Source organism: Orycteropus afer, unplaced genomic scaffold (genome assembly GCF_000298275.1).
Source record: "Orycteropus afer afer isolate SDZICR_OR568_19922 unplaced genomic scaffold, OryAfe1.0 scaffold00044, whole genome shotgun sequence".
NCBI classification, from domain to species: domain Eukaryota; kingdom Metazoa; phylum Chordata; class Mammalia; order Tubulidentata; family Orycteropodidae; genus Orycteropus; species Orycteropus afer.
The window spans coordinates 5,997,085-6,012,801 of NW_006921631.1; the positions used below are offsets into that span (position 1 = coordinate 5,997,085).

Genomic DNA, 15,717 nt, shown 5'->3' on the forward strand with positions numbered 1-15,717 from the left:
TTGCTCCCTTTTTTAAAAAATAAAAACAACAGGACGTGATAAGGAGATCAAATACTTCATGTATGTTATGAAGGAATATTTGATGTCTAACTGTAGCCGAGTCCTAATGTTTGAAGGTTTACCAGGATATGGAAAAAGCCAGTTACTTATGGAAGTAGATCAGTTGGCCCAAGGTGATAATCACAGGTGAGTGTCTTGGAATTACCACATCTTATGAGCCCGGTGGTGTAGTGCCTGAGGCATTTGACTGCTACCCAGAAGGCTGGTTGTTCAAACTCACCAGCCACTCCTCAGAAGGAAGATTGGGCAATATGCTTCCATAGTGATACTGCCTCAGAAACCCAAGGAAGGGTCGCTATGAGTCAGATCCGACTTGATGGCAGTGAGTTTGGTTTGGTTTTGGTGAGCCCATAGAATCTTGAAGTCCTTAAAAGAGTTTCATTTATTTTGACTCTCTTCTTATTTACATAACTTGCCTTATGCAAACTATCCACAGTTCTATCAGTTGGTGGGTGCCATGCCATTGTGCCAAATAAATAATGATAAATGTATTGAACTAAGAAAAATATAAGCCAGACTTACCATGGAGGCCCAGATTTAATGGTAGGTGGGCTTGGGTATCAGTATTTTAAACCTTTCAAAGGCATTTGACTGCTAATCAGAAGGTTGGTGGTTCAAACCCACTGGCCACTCCATAGAAGCAAGACTGAGCAATCTACTTCTGTAAAGATTTACTGCCTCAAAAACCCAATAGGAGTCACTATGAGTCAGAATCAACTCAATGGCAGTGGGTATGTATGTATGTAAGTGATCCCAATGTGCTGACAGGTTGAGAATAACTGGCATTAATGTTGAGACCAAGGGTAAATTGGGTCTGCAGAGCAAATACTTATCCAGCCAGCAGCACATGGAATCAATGATTTAAACCATTTAGCCCTGAGAGTAGGAATAGAGGAGAATAGCCCTCTGATTCTTCCTCTGGAAGAAGGCCTTGTGCCCTGAACTAACGTATCTTAAACAAAAACCAGTTGCCAATGAGTCAACTCTGATCCATGGTGTTCCCATTTGTTTAAGGTAGAACTGTGCTCCGTGAGATTTTCTGTGATTGATTTTTCAAAATTCCCCAAGTCTATATTCCAAGGCACCTCTCGGTAGACTTGAACTTCCAACCTTTGGATCAGCCGCCAAGTGTATTCACTGTTTGTATGACCCAGGGACCCCTAATGTGATTTAGTTGTATTGTTCATCTGTTTTCATACAATAAATATCACAGGGGCTCTCCTTTGGGATAATTCATCTACTGTGGTATTCAATAATGACCAAAACTGTGATGATGGTTCCCCAAACTCTTTCACCATCCAACCTAAGGCTATAAAGGGAAGATGCTCATTACTTACCTTATATTATTTTTAGCTGCATTTCTACTCTTTCTTTTTTTCTGATGTTATGCCTAAGAAAAGCCAGTTCTAAAATATCATGAACTTTGCTAAGGGGATAATTCAAAACAACTAGAAGAGATTCATTCATTTATTTATTCATGAAATGAATAGCAGTTACATTCTAGGAACTGTTAAGTGCAAAATCCCAAAAATGAATAGTATCTGATCCTTGACTTCAAGGAGTTCTTGCAGCAGAAGACAAGCAAGAGGAAAAAAAAAGAATGTGGTGAGGACACATTATGGAACCCCAGAGAAAGAGGGATATATTACCCAACCCAATGGGGAAGGCTTTTACAAGGCTGTTTTAGGAAGGAAGAGATATGAGGGATTAGGAGGACACTTTAAGGAGTGATGGCATTCCTGGCTGATGAGACAGCATAAGCAAAGTCATGGAGAGCAGAAAGCTCTCTGTGTGTAAGAAACTCTCACCAGTTTCTTGGAGGGTAAACTGCTAGTCAGAGAATGGCAAGAAATGGCAAAGTGGGGCCTTGGAGAATCTTGTATGTCACATAGAGGAGTCTGGACTTGTGCCTTTAGGCAATAGGAGGCACTGAAAGAGAGTGATATAAGATTTGTGTTTAGCTGTTGTTGTTGTTATGTGCTGTTGAGTCGGACCCCACTCATAGCGACCCCTCCTTGGGTTTCTGAGGCAGTATCACTACGGAAGTAGATTGCCCCATCTTCCTTGTATTTAGCCAGATCCTTCAAACTTAGGCAGGGTCCGTAGCATGCTGTTTTGCAGTTGTACGGGTGAGATTATGAGGACCTGTACTAGAGTGGGTGTGGTAGGACTAGAGACGAGGAGATAGCTAGGTTAAAGTGTCAGAGTTTAGGAATTCAGTGGAATGAGAAATGTATCAGAAGCAGGAATAAAGAACAGCTTCCAGACAGCCTGGGCAATCTCAGTCATTACAACAGAATATGAAGAGTCAGAGCTTTCCTTGAGCAATTATTATTTTCAAAAAAAATATATTTTAAAACTCTCTTCTGACTCTCGGTTTTCTTATAAATAGGATTATTGCTATTGCTTTGACTAAGATTAGCTACCATCAAAAATTTTATACCATCCAGATACTCATGGCCAATGTACTAGGTCTGGATACTTGTAAGCATTATAAAGAACGGCAATCCAATCTTCAAAATAAAATCAGCACATTGTTGGATGAAAAGTTCCACTGTCTTCTCAACGACATTTTCCATGTCCAGGTAACTAGCTAGTAGTAGACTTCTGCAAGAAATAGCAGTGGGGGAGGGGGCAGCAACACCTGCCTGAAACTTTATGACTTAGCATTTCTTTGACTTTATTGTTTTCTTTTCTCATCTGGAAGATCCAGGTATTGAGGAAATGGTCCCCAATTCCTCCTTGAATGTACATCTGCATTCTTGACAAATACTGGAGTTATCTAGAAATACCAAACTCAAGAAAATCTCACTAGCCACCTACTGATTCATTGTTTTCCCATCTCTCCATCATAACTAGTCTGAGGCACAAAGTCACTTAGCTCTCACAGTTGACAACCATAGCAAATGCACAGTGTTACCTGTACTTTCCTTTCATATTAGAGTAAATGACACAGAGTATCAGAGCTGGATGAGATGTTATAGATTATCTAGTATGCAAGGACTTTAAGGCACAGAGCAGTCAAGTGATCTCTCCAAAGTCGCACAGCTAGTAGTTCTCTTTACTGTGTTCCCATATTCAATATTCTCATAATTTTTTTTTTTTTTTTTTTACAGTTTCCCGTTTCACGAGAGGCTTCCAGGATGAGCTCCTTAAAAAAGCAAATGCAATTGGAAGAACTGTTTATGAAGATCTTGCAGCAAGTAAGAACATCTGTGGGTCAAGAAATGGAAAGTGGGGAATGGGGGTGTAGGAAGACTGGGCATCTCACCACAAAGTCAGGTAGACTGAGGAGTTCAGGTTCTTTGGCAGGAAGCCTTTGAAGTAGGTGAAAGCTTTCTTAAAGTGTTTCATTCTCCTCCACTCTTCTAAACCTTGCACTGAGAATCTGTTCAGAATTTAGGTATACTTAAAAGGAGTCCCTTAACATTACCTCTGAGAGTTTGACTTCTCCACCAAACCAGCTCAATTCTAAATAGAAAACTTTGCATTTTCCAAGAATGAGCTTATATCTGAAGGAAAAAGAATTTGGACCTAAGGAATAATTACAGAATAATTACAGAGATGTGCATAAGATTTTGAATTACTTTTCAAAAACAAGCAAACAAATTTTTGATTTGAGTGAACACTCCTTCGAACAATCAACCATGGGAGATCAGAAGGTAGCATTTACATAAGGAGAAAGGTAAGGAGGCAAGAAGGACATGGAAAGTGTAGCCACAGGGAGGAGAGCTGTGCATAAGATTTTGAATACGACTGCCCATTAGATTAAAAAAAACTTTTATAGTGTCCAGACTCTCAGTGGAGCTTTAGGAAAAGTATAAGAAGTGAGAAAATATGAGAAGATCAGGCCTTTCATAATAAGTTATTTCCTACCTAATGGTTAAGTAGCATTGGGAGGCATAACCTGGTTGTAACCGTGCCTTCATACACCTTGATTTCTGGTTCTGCCACTGACGCCAATGGACTGTGCTACAGTGGGTGAGGACTTTTGAAGTCCATTTCCAGGTAACTAGCTAAAATTAACTTTTGAAGAGTTTCTTTATCCTATGATAAGCCCACTAGACTACATAACCTCTCAGTTTTTTTCCAGCTCCAAGAGTCTATGATTCTGTAATTCATCCCTATTTATTTCCCTGAAAACTCTGCTACCCCACAGTCATTAGCTAAACGTTTAAATAACCTATAAGGTCACAAAAGGAATTTAAAGAGAAAATCAGTTCTGAAAATAAGTTTGATCATTTTATGTAAAGCAAAAGAGATTGGTGAAAGCTATTTTATAATACTGTATTTGGTATGTCCTGCTAGCCTTTCATGGAAGAACTTTTAGCACATTCAAAATGCTGATCACATTTTTTAGCTTAAAGATTAACGATGATATACCCTTGAAGTGTGGCCAAGTTTGGATTGGGTCTTTACCAGAAAATCTAAATGAAAATTAAATTCATTTGAATTTTCTTCGCAACTCAATAGTTTTATACTCTTATATATTTGTGACATTACTTAGACTAGCACATCTTATGGAAAACAACTGATTAACACTGAAAATACTATTATCATTTATTCCTTTTAAAACATTTTTAATTTTTCTGTTATAAATGCACCGAAAATAAAGAGTCAAAGAGGTATAGACTTTATCATGAAATATGGAGGCCCTCCAACTCTCAATTCTTGCTATTCAGAGTCATCCACTTTCACCTCTTTTAGCTAGTTATTTTTATAATTATTTCCGTGTCTCCCAATAAAAACAAAACAAAACCAAAAAAACTCACTACCATTGAGTCGATTCCAACTCACAGAGACCCCCTTTGATTTTCAGAGGCGGTAAATCTTTACAAAAGTAGATTGTCCAGTCTTCCTTCTGCGGAGAGCCTGGTCGGTTTGAACCACCAACCTTCTGGTTAGCAAATGCCTTAGGCACTACACCACCAGAGCTCCTTATGTCTCCCAATATCATGTGTGTATTGCTTCTTCTTTTTTTTTCTTCGGTTATCTATTGACTTTCTACTATGACAAATGAGTTTAGCATTCCTCTTTTTTCCTCCCAACCCCTCATGTACACCCTTTCATCCCCCAACATCTCAATATAGGGATTTAATAAGTTTACTTAAATAAAATCCCAGTGTTTATTACTTTTCCTTTCCTGTACATCTTTGTGTATTTTCTCTAGAATTTTATCTTGTATTTTCATTTGGATACTTTATTTCCAATCAAACTGCTATTTCTTAATTAATCTCATAAATGCCTCTTGAGAATTTCAGATTCAACAGATGCTTAACCGATATCGTCTTCCTGAAGAAGTCATCTTGGAGCCTTCTGACCAACTCCAATCTGGACTTATTTCCCTCTATATCTGGTGTATAGCTGTTTTTCTGGAACCTTCCTTGACCTCTATATTAGGGCTCCTCTTTGCCCTTCTCTTGGGTTAGTTTTCTGGTATGTTATGTGTTCTTTTCTGTTTCACTCATTTTCACAAAGTTCTTTCTCTAGTGGCTTTCTGAGAGTGTTTGGGTGGAAAAGGTTTTGAGAACTTACATAGGATATGTCTTTAGCTCACATTTGATTGGTTACTTAGCTGGGTATGGATTTCTAAGTTGTATGTAAATTTTCTTTAAAGTTTTGAAGATAGCACCCCATTGCTTTCTAGCTTTCACTGTTGCTGTTGAAAAGTCTAAGGTCATTCTACCTACTGACCCTTTGTAAGAAATCTCTCTTGCTCCCCTCTTTAGAAGGCTGAAGGATCTTGTCTTTGGATTGTTGAAAGCATTGATCCATTACTTTGTAACTTCCAAAGTTACTATTGAAAATCTAAAGTAATTCTTGTCCCCAATGTTAATAAGATACAAGCAATGAAACTACTTTCCTGGCAAAATGCTACTCATGCCTTCAATGTCAATTCTTTGGTGAAATCTTCCCCAAACCACTGAGCATGACTAGTTCCTCTTCCACTGTGCTTCTGTATTTAACACTTTAAATCTTTTTTATTATACTTACCACAGTATTCCTGCTTATCTGTCTAGACATCTCCTGTAAGAAACTGTGAGCCCCTCAAGGAAAGTAGACTTTTATTCATCTTTGTATCATGATTAATTAGTAAGGTGTCTGTCATAGTAGAAATATTCAATATAAGTTTGTGGTATGGTATTAAGTTCCTAATACAGCCCTCTTCTCCACTTCAGGCATAGAGGCAAGGTAATGTCAGTAGTTTCTAAATGGCAGGTTTTCGACTGTTGGCATCTCAAATATTAGGAAGCTTATTTTAAAATGATGGATTTATCTTCTTCTGCCACTCCTGGTGCTGTTTGTGTGTTCTTTCGATGTGGACCTGGGTACCTCTTTTGTGAAATGGCAGCTGAGAAGACTCTGGTGCTTGCCACGGCCGGTGAAAAACCCAAGGAAGGAGTCAAGACTGAGAACAACAGTTGTATTAATTTGAAGGTGGTGGGGCAGGATGGTTCTGTGGTGCAGTTTAAGATAAAGAGGCAAACACCATTTAGTAAGCTAATGAAACTCTGTTGTGAATGACAGGTTTTGTCGGTGAGGCAGATCAGATTCTGATTTGATGGGCAGCCAGTCAATGAAGCAGGCACATCCTCACAGTTAGAAATGGAGGGTAAAGATACGATTGATATGTTTCAGAAGATGTCGTCTAGAAAGGGAACCTGCTACTTTACTCCAGAACTCTCTCTTCCTACAAACCAAGAATACATTCTTAATTAGAAAACCACAATTTGGTTCTATCACAACCTGACTACTTCAGTATAGTTTTCTCTTTTCTTTCATTTTCCCCTTTCCTATTACTTTATTGTACATAAAGTAACTGGTCCATGGTCTATTACATTAAAACACAAACAAACAAAACCCTAAATGGCTATTGCTATGTTTTGATCAACATCAAATGGAGATGGGATGGGGCATAATGCTGGTTCTGTGAAAACACCCCCTTTCTTCATAGTGGCATCCTCATGCAGCTCTTTATATTCCAGTAAATTATTTGGCTCTTATTGTTGAACAAAAATCAATGATATAAAAAACTTTTTGTACATAGCTGTTACATGTAGGGCAGTCTGTCTCTAAGAAAGGGTAAATTACTCTAAAAGAAACGAATCGTAGATTGACAGAATGGATAGGAATAGATGTATTATTCCATCATTTCATAAGTCAGGTTATAATACTTTATAAAGATTGTATCTTATCAAATATGAAATTTTAAAATAGTATTTTGTTTATAAATATGTAGAGGGAAAGAATGGATTGACCTAATCTCTTCTCATGGTATCAAGCCAAAAGAAGCTTAGAGTTGTCTCAAGCAGTGAGAGTAAGGAGGAGGGTTTTCTCCATTTAGACATCTTACACAATGCAAATGCATGATGTGCTGTGTGAGAGATTGACACTGAAAAATACAAGCTCCATGCTTTGTTTAGGAGCTCTGGTAGCATAGTGCCTAAGGCATTTGACTGCTAACCAGAAGGTTGGCAGTTCAAGCCCACCAGCCACTCCTCAGAAGGAAGATTGGGCAATCTTACTTCTGTAGTGATATAGCCTCGGAAACCCAAGGAGGGGTCACTATGAGTCGGATCTGACTCAATGGCAGTGAATTTCATGCTTTGTTTAATACTGTATCCCCAGAACATAGAACAGTGCCTGTCCCTAATAGGTGCATAATAAATGCTTAATGAATGAATCAATTATTCAGACTATTTAGCTAAGGGTTGTTGTTGTTGTTGTTATGTGCCATCGAGTCAAACCCGACTCATAGCGACCCCTCCTTGGGTTTCCAAGGCATTATCACTACGGAAGTAGGATTGCCCAACCTTCTTTCCGAGGAGTGGCTGGTGGGTTTGAACCGCCAGCCGTCTGGTTAGGAGGCAAGTGTCTTAGCCACGTAGCTAAGGGTAGTCTACACAATAAAAGGAACATAAGATCTGTTTTTAAGTGTAACATATACTGTAGTTCAAGCTAGATCTGTTTTGTTTCATTCATCGCTGTGGGTCCAGCTCCTAGCCCAGTGTGTGCTCAGTAAGTAGGTTGACTGCATATTGATTGAATACGTATAAATAAATATCTCCAAGAGATCTTCACTAGTCAATAAATTAAAATGACTAACAGCAGATCAGTTATTTTTATGTAGTGGACACTTTTATTTGCCTTTTGTAGGTATTCCCTAGAGCTCTACCTATAGTACAAATTTGCATTATTTTTATACAAAGGTTTGACCAAGTAAGAGTCAATTTCAGGCCAGCTCTGTCCAAATTGCCACATATTCCAAGTTAATGGAATCAGAATTAATACAAAGTGATTAGAAATAAAAAGATTTAACTTAGCTGGTCCTTTCCCTTCATTGTAAGCAAATAAAAAACTCAGTGGACACACATGCTTACCCATGTTGTTGGCTGCCATTGAGTTGATCACCAAGTCATGTTACATAGTAGAACTGATCCCTGGAGTTTTCCTGGCTTTAATCTTCTACAGAAGCAGTTCACCAGGCCTTTCTTCCATGGAGCCACTGCGTGGGTTCAGACTTCCAACATTTAGGTTAGCAACCTATCACAAACTGCTTGCCCTACCCAGTTTCCTTTGCATACCCATAAAAAAAGCCAAACCAAACTCACTACCATCGAGTCAAATCTGACTCATAGTGACCCCTCCTTGGATTTCCAAGGTGGTATCTCTATGGAAGTAGATTGCTCAACCTTCCTTCCAAGGAGTGGCTGGTGGGTTTGAACTGCCAGCCTTCTGGTTAGCAGTCAAATACCTTAGGCACTGTGCCACCAGAACTCCTGTACACACATATAAAAACTGGAAGTCTTACAGCGTTTTTCTTTCTGTTTCTCTCTATCATCCAGACAGTGAAAGAGGAAAAGATTATTTTCATTATCGATGAGGCTCAGTTTATAGATTTTGCCTCCTGGGTCTTTATGGAGAAGTTGATCCGGACTGTCCCTATCTTCATCATCATGTCCCTGTCTCCCTTCACTGACATACCCTGTGTAGCTGCCAGTGCTATAATGAAGAACAGGAATACCACCTATGTCATCCTTGGTGCAGTACAGCCCAAAGACATCCTCAACAAGATCTGTCTTGACCTCAATGTGCGTGCCATCCGCAAAGAACTGGACTCGTAAGTAACCCGTTTTATCCTGAGATTTTCACATTCTGCATTAATTCCACAGGTACAGACTTTATTAGATTCCTTAGGATTTGTCTGGCAATGCCTATTATAGTACCGCTGTTCCACAGCTTTCAAAGAGGCCCTTCATTAGGTTTGGCAGGATGGATGTCTCTCATCTTTTCCTTGTTATTTTTTTTTAACCTCCTCAAATGTTGCTTAGATTCATCAATTATGTTTCCCTTTCATCATGCTGAGTATGAATGAGTATAATCATGATAGATAAGTGACAGGAAAGACAAACTTGCAAACACTAAAGACCTACTCAGCTGGCAATAATATAATCAGTTATTGGTTTGCTCTGTTTATGGCCGATGTTTAAAACTGACTCTCTAGTGAGTGCTTTCTGAACTTAACAGTTCCTCTATGGGTCTTGACAGCAGTCTTCCTAACATGGACACTGCCTTTTCTTTGGCTGGCTGTTATAACTCCACCTTGACATCTGTATCCATTCTTTCTAGTGAGGTTGCTTTGTTCCTTGAAGAAAGATGTCTTGAATAAAGTCTTATTTAAAATAATTCTAGACACAAATTTCTCCCTTTCCTTCTCTCTCTCTTTCACACACATACATACATACTTATCTTTTGATCTAGCAATCCTTATTCCCCATGGTGAGACTGGTAGTTAACTCCATAGTGGAATCTACTGGAGCAGCTGAGTAGCTGCTTTAGGGATGTGGACTGCTTCCAGTATATAAGAAGCAACTTTGAGGACGGTCTCTGGCTTTTTGGCACACTTGAACACTGCATGTAGCCAAGTCATTATTCAGCAGGCTGCATGCCCTGCCAATTTTGGGACTTCATCTGGTCTTGAATTAGTAGCCTGCCATGTTGTTTGGTAATATCGGGACTATGCCTTTTCACTTGTTGACTTTGGGTTTGTCAGCTTCAGCAGCCAGCAGCTGCCTGAGTGAAGAAAAGCCTCCAGGTTCAGTGGGCCAGGAGCAGGAGGCAGAGCTGAAGCTCAAGGTTGAGAGGCTTTTACCCAGCCCCTAGAACTTGGCACTTTGAACTTGGACTTAAAGCCTCCAAACTGTAAAAGAATAAACTGTTCATTAAAGCCATCCCATTTGTGGTATATCTTCTGTTGGAGCAGCACTAGAAAACCAAACCATCAAGCCTGGTGTCCCTCTCCAGGGACTGATCCCTCCTGATCACATATCCAAAGTTTGTGAGACAAAATCTTGCCAACCTCGCTTCTAAGGAGTATTCTGGCTATACTTCTTCCAAGATAGACTCTTTCATTGTTCTGGCATCCCATGGTATATTCAGTATTCTTCATCAATACCATAATTCAAAGGCATGATTTATTCTCTGGTCTTCCAAAGAAGAAAGTTTCACATGCATCTGAGAAAACTGAGAACACCATGGCTTGGGTCAGGTGCATGTAGTCCTCAAAATGACATCTTAGCTTTTTAACACTTTAAAGAGGTCTTTTTGCAGCAGATTTACCCAAAACAATACCTTGTTTGATATCTTGACTGCTGCTTCCATGGGTGTTAATTGCAGATCCAAGTAAAATGAAATCCTTGACAACTTCAGTCTTCACTCCATTTATCATATTGGTCCATTTGTGAGGATTTTTGTTTTATTTATGTTGAGATATAATCCATGCTGAAGGCTGTGGTCTTTAATCTTCATCAGTAAGTGCTTCAAGTCTTCACTTTTAGCAAGCAAGATTGTGTCATCTGCATATCGCTGTTTGTTAATGAGTCTTCCTCTAATCCTGATGCCATGTTTTTCTTCATATAGTCCAGCTTCTCAGATTATTTGCTCAGTGTGGTGGTTATGTTTTTGTGTCAACTTGGCTGGGCCTGGTTGAGTGGCTGGGCAGCTGCTTCCTGTATATAAGGAGAAGCTTTGAGAATGGTCTCTAGTCTATGGCATGCTTGGACCCTGCATGTAGCCGTGTTGTTGCTCAGCAGCCTGCTGTGCTCTGCCGACCTTGGGACTTACAATGGACTTAAATTAATGGCCTGCCATGTGGTTTGGTAACATCGGGACTGTGCCTTTTTACTTGTCAACCTTGGGCTTCTCAGCCTCAGCAGCCAGCAGCCGTCTGAGTGAAGAAATGCCTCTAGTTCCAGTGGGCCAGGAGCAGGAAGCAGAGCTGGACCCCAAGATTGAGAGGCTTTCACCCAGCCCCTAGAGCTTGGCACTTTGAACTTGGACTTAAAGCCTCCAAATTTTAAGAATAAACTCCTATTTGTTTAAGTCATCCCATTTGTGGTATATTCTTGTCAGAACGGTACTAGATAACCAGAACACTGAGCATACAGATTGAATAAGTATGGTGAAAGGATACAATGTTAATGCACACCTTTCCTTATTTTAAAACACGCAACATCCCCTTGTTCTATTTGAACAGCTGCCTCTTGGTCTATATACAGGTTCATCATGAACAACTGAATATTCTGGAATTTCTATTATCCACAATGTTATCCATAATTTGTTATGTTTTACATAGTTGAATGCCTTTTCACAGTTAATAAAATACAAGTAAACATCTTTCTGGTATTCTCTGCTTTCAGCAAAGATCCATCTGACACCAGCAATCCTAGCCCACATTCTATGTCCTTTTCTGAATCTGGCTTGAATTTCTGGCAATTCCTGTCAGTGTTACTGCTTTTGAGGTATCTTCAGCAAAACTTTACTTATATGTGATATTAACGATATTGTTCGATAATGTCTGCATTCTGTTGGATCACCTTCCTTTGGGATGGGCACAGATATAGATTTCTTACAGTTGATTGATCAGGTAGCTGTCTTCCAAATTTCTTGGCATAGATGAGTGAGCACACTTCCAGCACTGCATCCATTTGTTGGAAGATCTCAATTGATAGCCTGTCAATTCCTGGAGCTTTGTTTCTCGCCAATGTCTTCAGTGCAGTACTTCTTTCTTCAGTACCATTGGTTCTTAATCATACTTCTTGAAATAGTTGAATGTTGACCAATTCTTTTTGGTACAGTGAGTTTGTGTATTGCTTCTGTCTTTTGATGTTTCCTGCATCATTCAATATTTTGCCTATAGAATCCTTCAATATTGTAACTCGAGGCTTGATTTTTTTCTTCATTTCTTTCAGCCTGAGAAATGCTGAGCATTTTCTTCCCTTCTTATTTCCTAACTCTAGGTCTTTGCATGTTTCATCATATTTTACTTCTCAAGCCACCCTTTGAAGTCTTCTGTTCAGCCCTTTTATGTCATCATTTCTTCCATTTGCTTTAGCTAATCTATGTTCAGTAACAATTCTCTTTGGACATCCATTTTGGTCTTTTCTTTATTTGTTGTATTATTAATGACTCTTTCTTCATGTGTGATGTACTTGATGTCATCCCACAACTCTTCTGGTCTTTGGTCATTAGTGTCCAATGTGTCAAATCTTCTTGAGATGGTCTATAAATTCATGTGGGATATTCTCAAGGTTGTATTTTGGCTCTTGTGAACTTGTTTTAATTTTCTTCAGTTTCAACTTGAACTTGCATATGGGCAACTAATAGTCTGTTCTGCAGTTTTGGCCCCTGGCCTTGTTCTGATTGATGATATTGAGTTTCCCCATTGTCTCTTTCTACAGATATAGTCAATTTGATTCCTGCTTATTCCATCAGGTGAGGTCCACGTGTATAGTTGCTATTTATGTTTTTGAGAAAATGGTATTTGTGATTAATAGGTCATTGGCCTTGCAATATTTGATCATCCCATCTCTGGCATGATTCCTATCACCAAGGCCATATTTTTCTTTCTATATGCAACCCCCCTCCCTGCAACACACACATGCAAAGCAATATGTTGATGGCTCATCTCCAGTGAGATAAGTTTAAAGACAAAAATAACTGCAAAGAATTCTTAAACTGCATTCAGTAGTCATTTTGTTGGTAGTAATATTTATATTGCTATTTTTAAAGAAGTATAGAAATATAACAGGATAAAACAAACTATTTATGCTAATGTCACTCAAAAACACTCAACTCACTGCCTTGGTGTCAGATCTGACTCATAGCGACCCCTCTTTGGGTTTCTGAGGTGTTATCACTACGGAAATAGATTACCTTCCTTCCGAGGAGTGGCTGATGAATTTGAACTGCCAGCCTTCTGGTTAGCAGTCAAGTTTTCAGCATAAGAGAAAAGAGATATATAAAACTAAAAAAGTTAAATAAAAACCCTGTACACTGAAGTGGCAATATCAGTATGTGGAGAGGATGTGGTAAGAGTATAAACTGGTGCAGCTGCTTTGGAAAATAGTTTGGCGGTTCTTTAAATGTTAAACATGGAGTTACCATATGACCCAGCAATTTCACTTATATGAATATACCCAAGAGAAATAAAAACATATCTCCACACAAAAACTCGCACATACATGTTCATAGCAACATTATTCATAATAAATGAATAATAACATTATTCTAAAAAGTGGAAACAAACTAAATGTCCATTAACTGATGAATGGATAAATAAAATGTGGCATATTCATAAAATTGACTGTTATTTGGCAATAAAAAGGAATAAAGTACTGATGCATGTTACAGCATAGACGAACCTTGAAAATATCACATTAATTGAAAGAAGCTAGTCACAAAAGACCACATACAGAATGATACCATTTATATTTTGTGTCCAGAAAAGACAAATCTATAGAGATATAAAGTAGCTTAGAGGTTGCCTAGGGCTGAGAGGCAGGAAGGTTGGTGGGAATTGAGGAGTGACTGCTAATGTATATGAGTGTCTTTTTGATGTAATAAAAATGTTCTAAAATTGATTGTGATGATGGTTGAATAACTCTGTGAATATACTTAAAACAATTGAATTGTACACTTTAGATGGGTTAATTATATGGTATGTGAATCTCAATAAAGGTGCTAAAATAAAAAAGACTAATAGGATGCCAAAAAGATAAGTAGTCAATTGAAGTAGCTCCCATTGGCCTAAAATGGGAAATTTTTAGCATCAAAGAGAATAATGACTGCAATGAATTGAAGCACACCAAATATTTTAAAAATACAAGAATTCATAATAATTTTAAAAAACAGAAGGAATGATAGAAATAGAAAATCACCATTTTGGAACTTTCTAACTCCCCATCAACCTTAGCCATTAAAAGTAGAACAAGCAGCCATGGTGTGCTTCCTGGTGTGGTGCAATAGGAGGTACTCAACATCACCTTTGAAACATTCTTACCAAATATTTATCAAATTTTTAATCAAGATTATATATCAACTAACTACTTATAGGAAATGCAAGGGAGAGGGGACAAGTTAAACAACATCATGAGGGAGTAATCAGTCAAATTGAAAAATGTGGATCATTTTGTGGTACAAATGACCTAGTTTTTCCACTCCTCAGAAGGAAGGTTGGGCAATCTACTTCCGTAGTGATACTGCCTTGGAAACCCAAGTTTCCATGATCACCATGAGTTGGATCCGACTCGACAGCAGTGAGTTTGATGGTTATTATAAGATGGAAGGACATCAAGAGACACAAAGAAAATAAAATAGTATGACATCCCCTCCCACATTAGGGTACCAGGAAAGTAAGTCCTTTTTTTGCCTTTCTGTTGATTGAAAATTAGTTACTTCCCAAATGCAGGTCTGCTGCCACAATTTGCTTTAGGCTTTCATATCTGGACTTTTTTCCCAGGTCCGAAGCTCTTTTTGAGATCCTTTTCAGGTCCCAATTGTCCTTTCTCACTAACCTTGAGGTTAGGGGAAAATATATACCACCACCATTACTACCCAATGAGTGAAGTGAGACTCACAGCACATTTACAACTCTCCAAAAAAAATTTTCTCTCTGCTTTCCTACCTCCTGTCATCTTCCTCACTTTTAATTACAGAGTAAAGATATAGCCTTTCCATTTTCACTTTGTGATTAGGTTCCCTCTTGCCTTTGCTATGGCCACATAGTGTCAGTGTGGTTCTCATCGCCTCCTGTTTTGGTTTTGGTTGATTGCTCACAGTAGCTAAAAGAAGACAAAGATGGGATAACAACAGGTTCAGGGTACAGAAAAGTAAAAAAGAAAAAAAAAAAACTTCACTGCCATCGAGTCAAATCTGATTCATAATGACCCCTATCGGGTTTCAGAGGCTGTAAATCTTTATGGAACATTGCCTCATCTTCCTTCTGCAGAGCAGGTGGTGAGTTTTTGAACTGCTGGCCTTCTGGTTAGCAGCCAATTGCCTTATCCACTATGCCACCAGAGCTGCTACAGAAAAGTAAGGAGGGGAAAAATAGGAAGAGAACAAGGAAAATGGAACAGTGAGGCAAAAAGATGGAGAGGAAGAAATGGGTTGGTGAAAGAAGGACTTTGGCCCCTAGATGTATTTGGTTGAATGTTCACTTTTAATGAAATGAAGCACCATGATTTTGGGATTGTTCTCATTTATTATGGTACTTCCTGTGCCCCTTAAAGTAGTTCCTACAAATAGAACATAAAGAACACTGAGAGCTCAAGGAATAGACATAAGGTAGTAAAAAATATTAGAGAATGAGATTAT

The 15,717-nt window shown here is 38.7% G+C and overlaps 1 protein-coding gene across 1 annotated transcript in view; it reads left to right on the forward strand.

Annotated features, from left to right (window-relative positions):
• ADCY10 (adenylate cyclase 10) overlaps positions 1-15,717 on the forward strand; it is a 113,955-nt gene that overhangs the window by 38,694 nt on the left and 59,544 nt on the right. The window contains exons 13-16 of the mRNA XM_007937730.1: positions 33-186; positions 2,453-2,645; positions 3,177-3,263; positions 8,907-9,181. Coding sequence (XP_007935921.1) covers positions 33-186; positions 2,453-2,645; positions 3,177-3,263; positions 8,907-9,181 — 709 coding nt within the window. The remainder of the gene's footprint in view (positions 1-32; positions 187-2,452; positions 2,646-3,176; positions 3,264-8,906; positions 9,182-15,717) is intronic.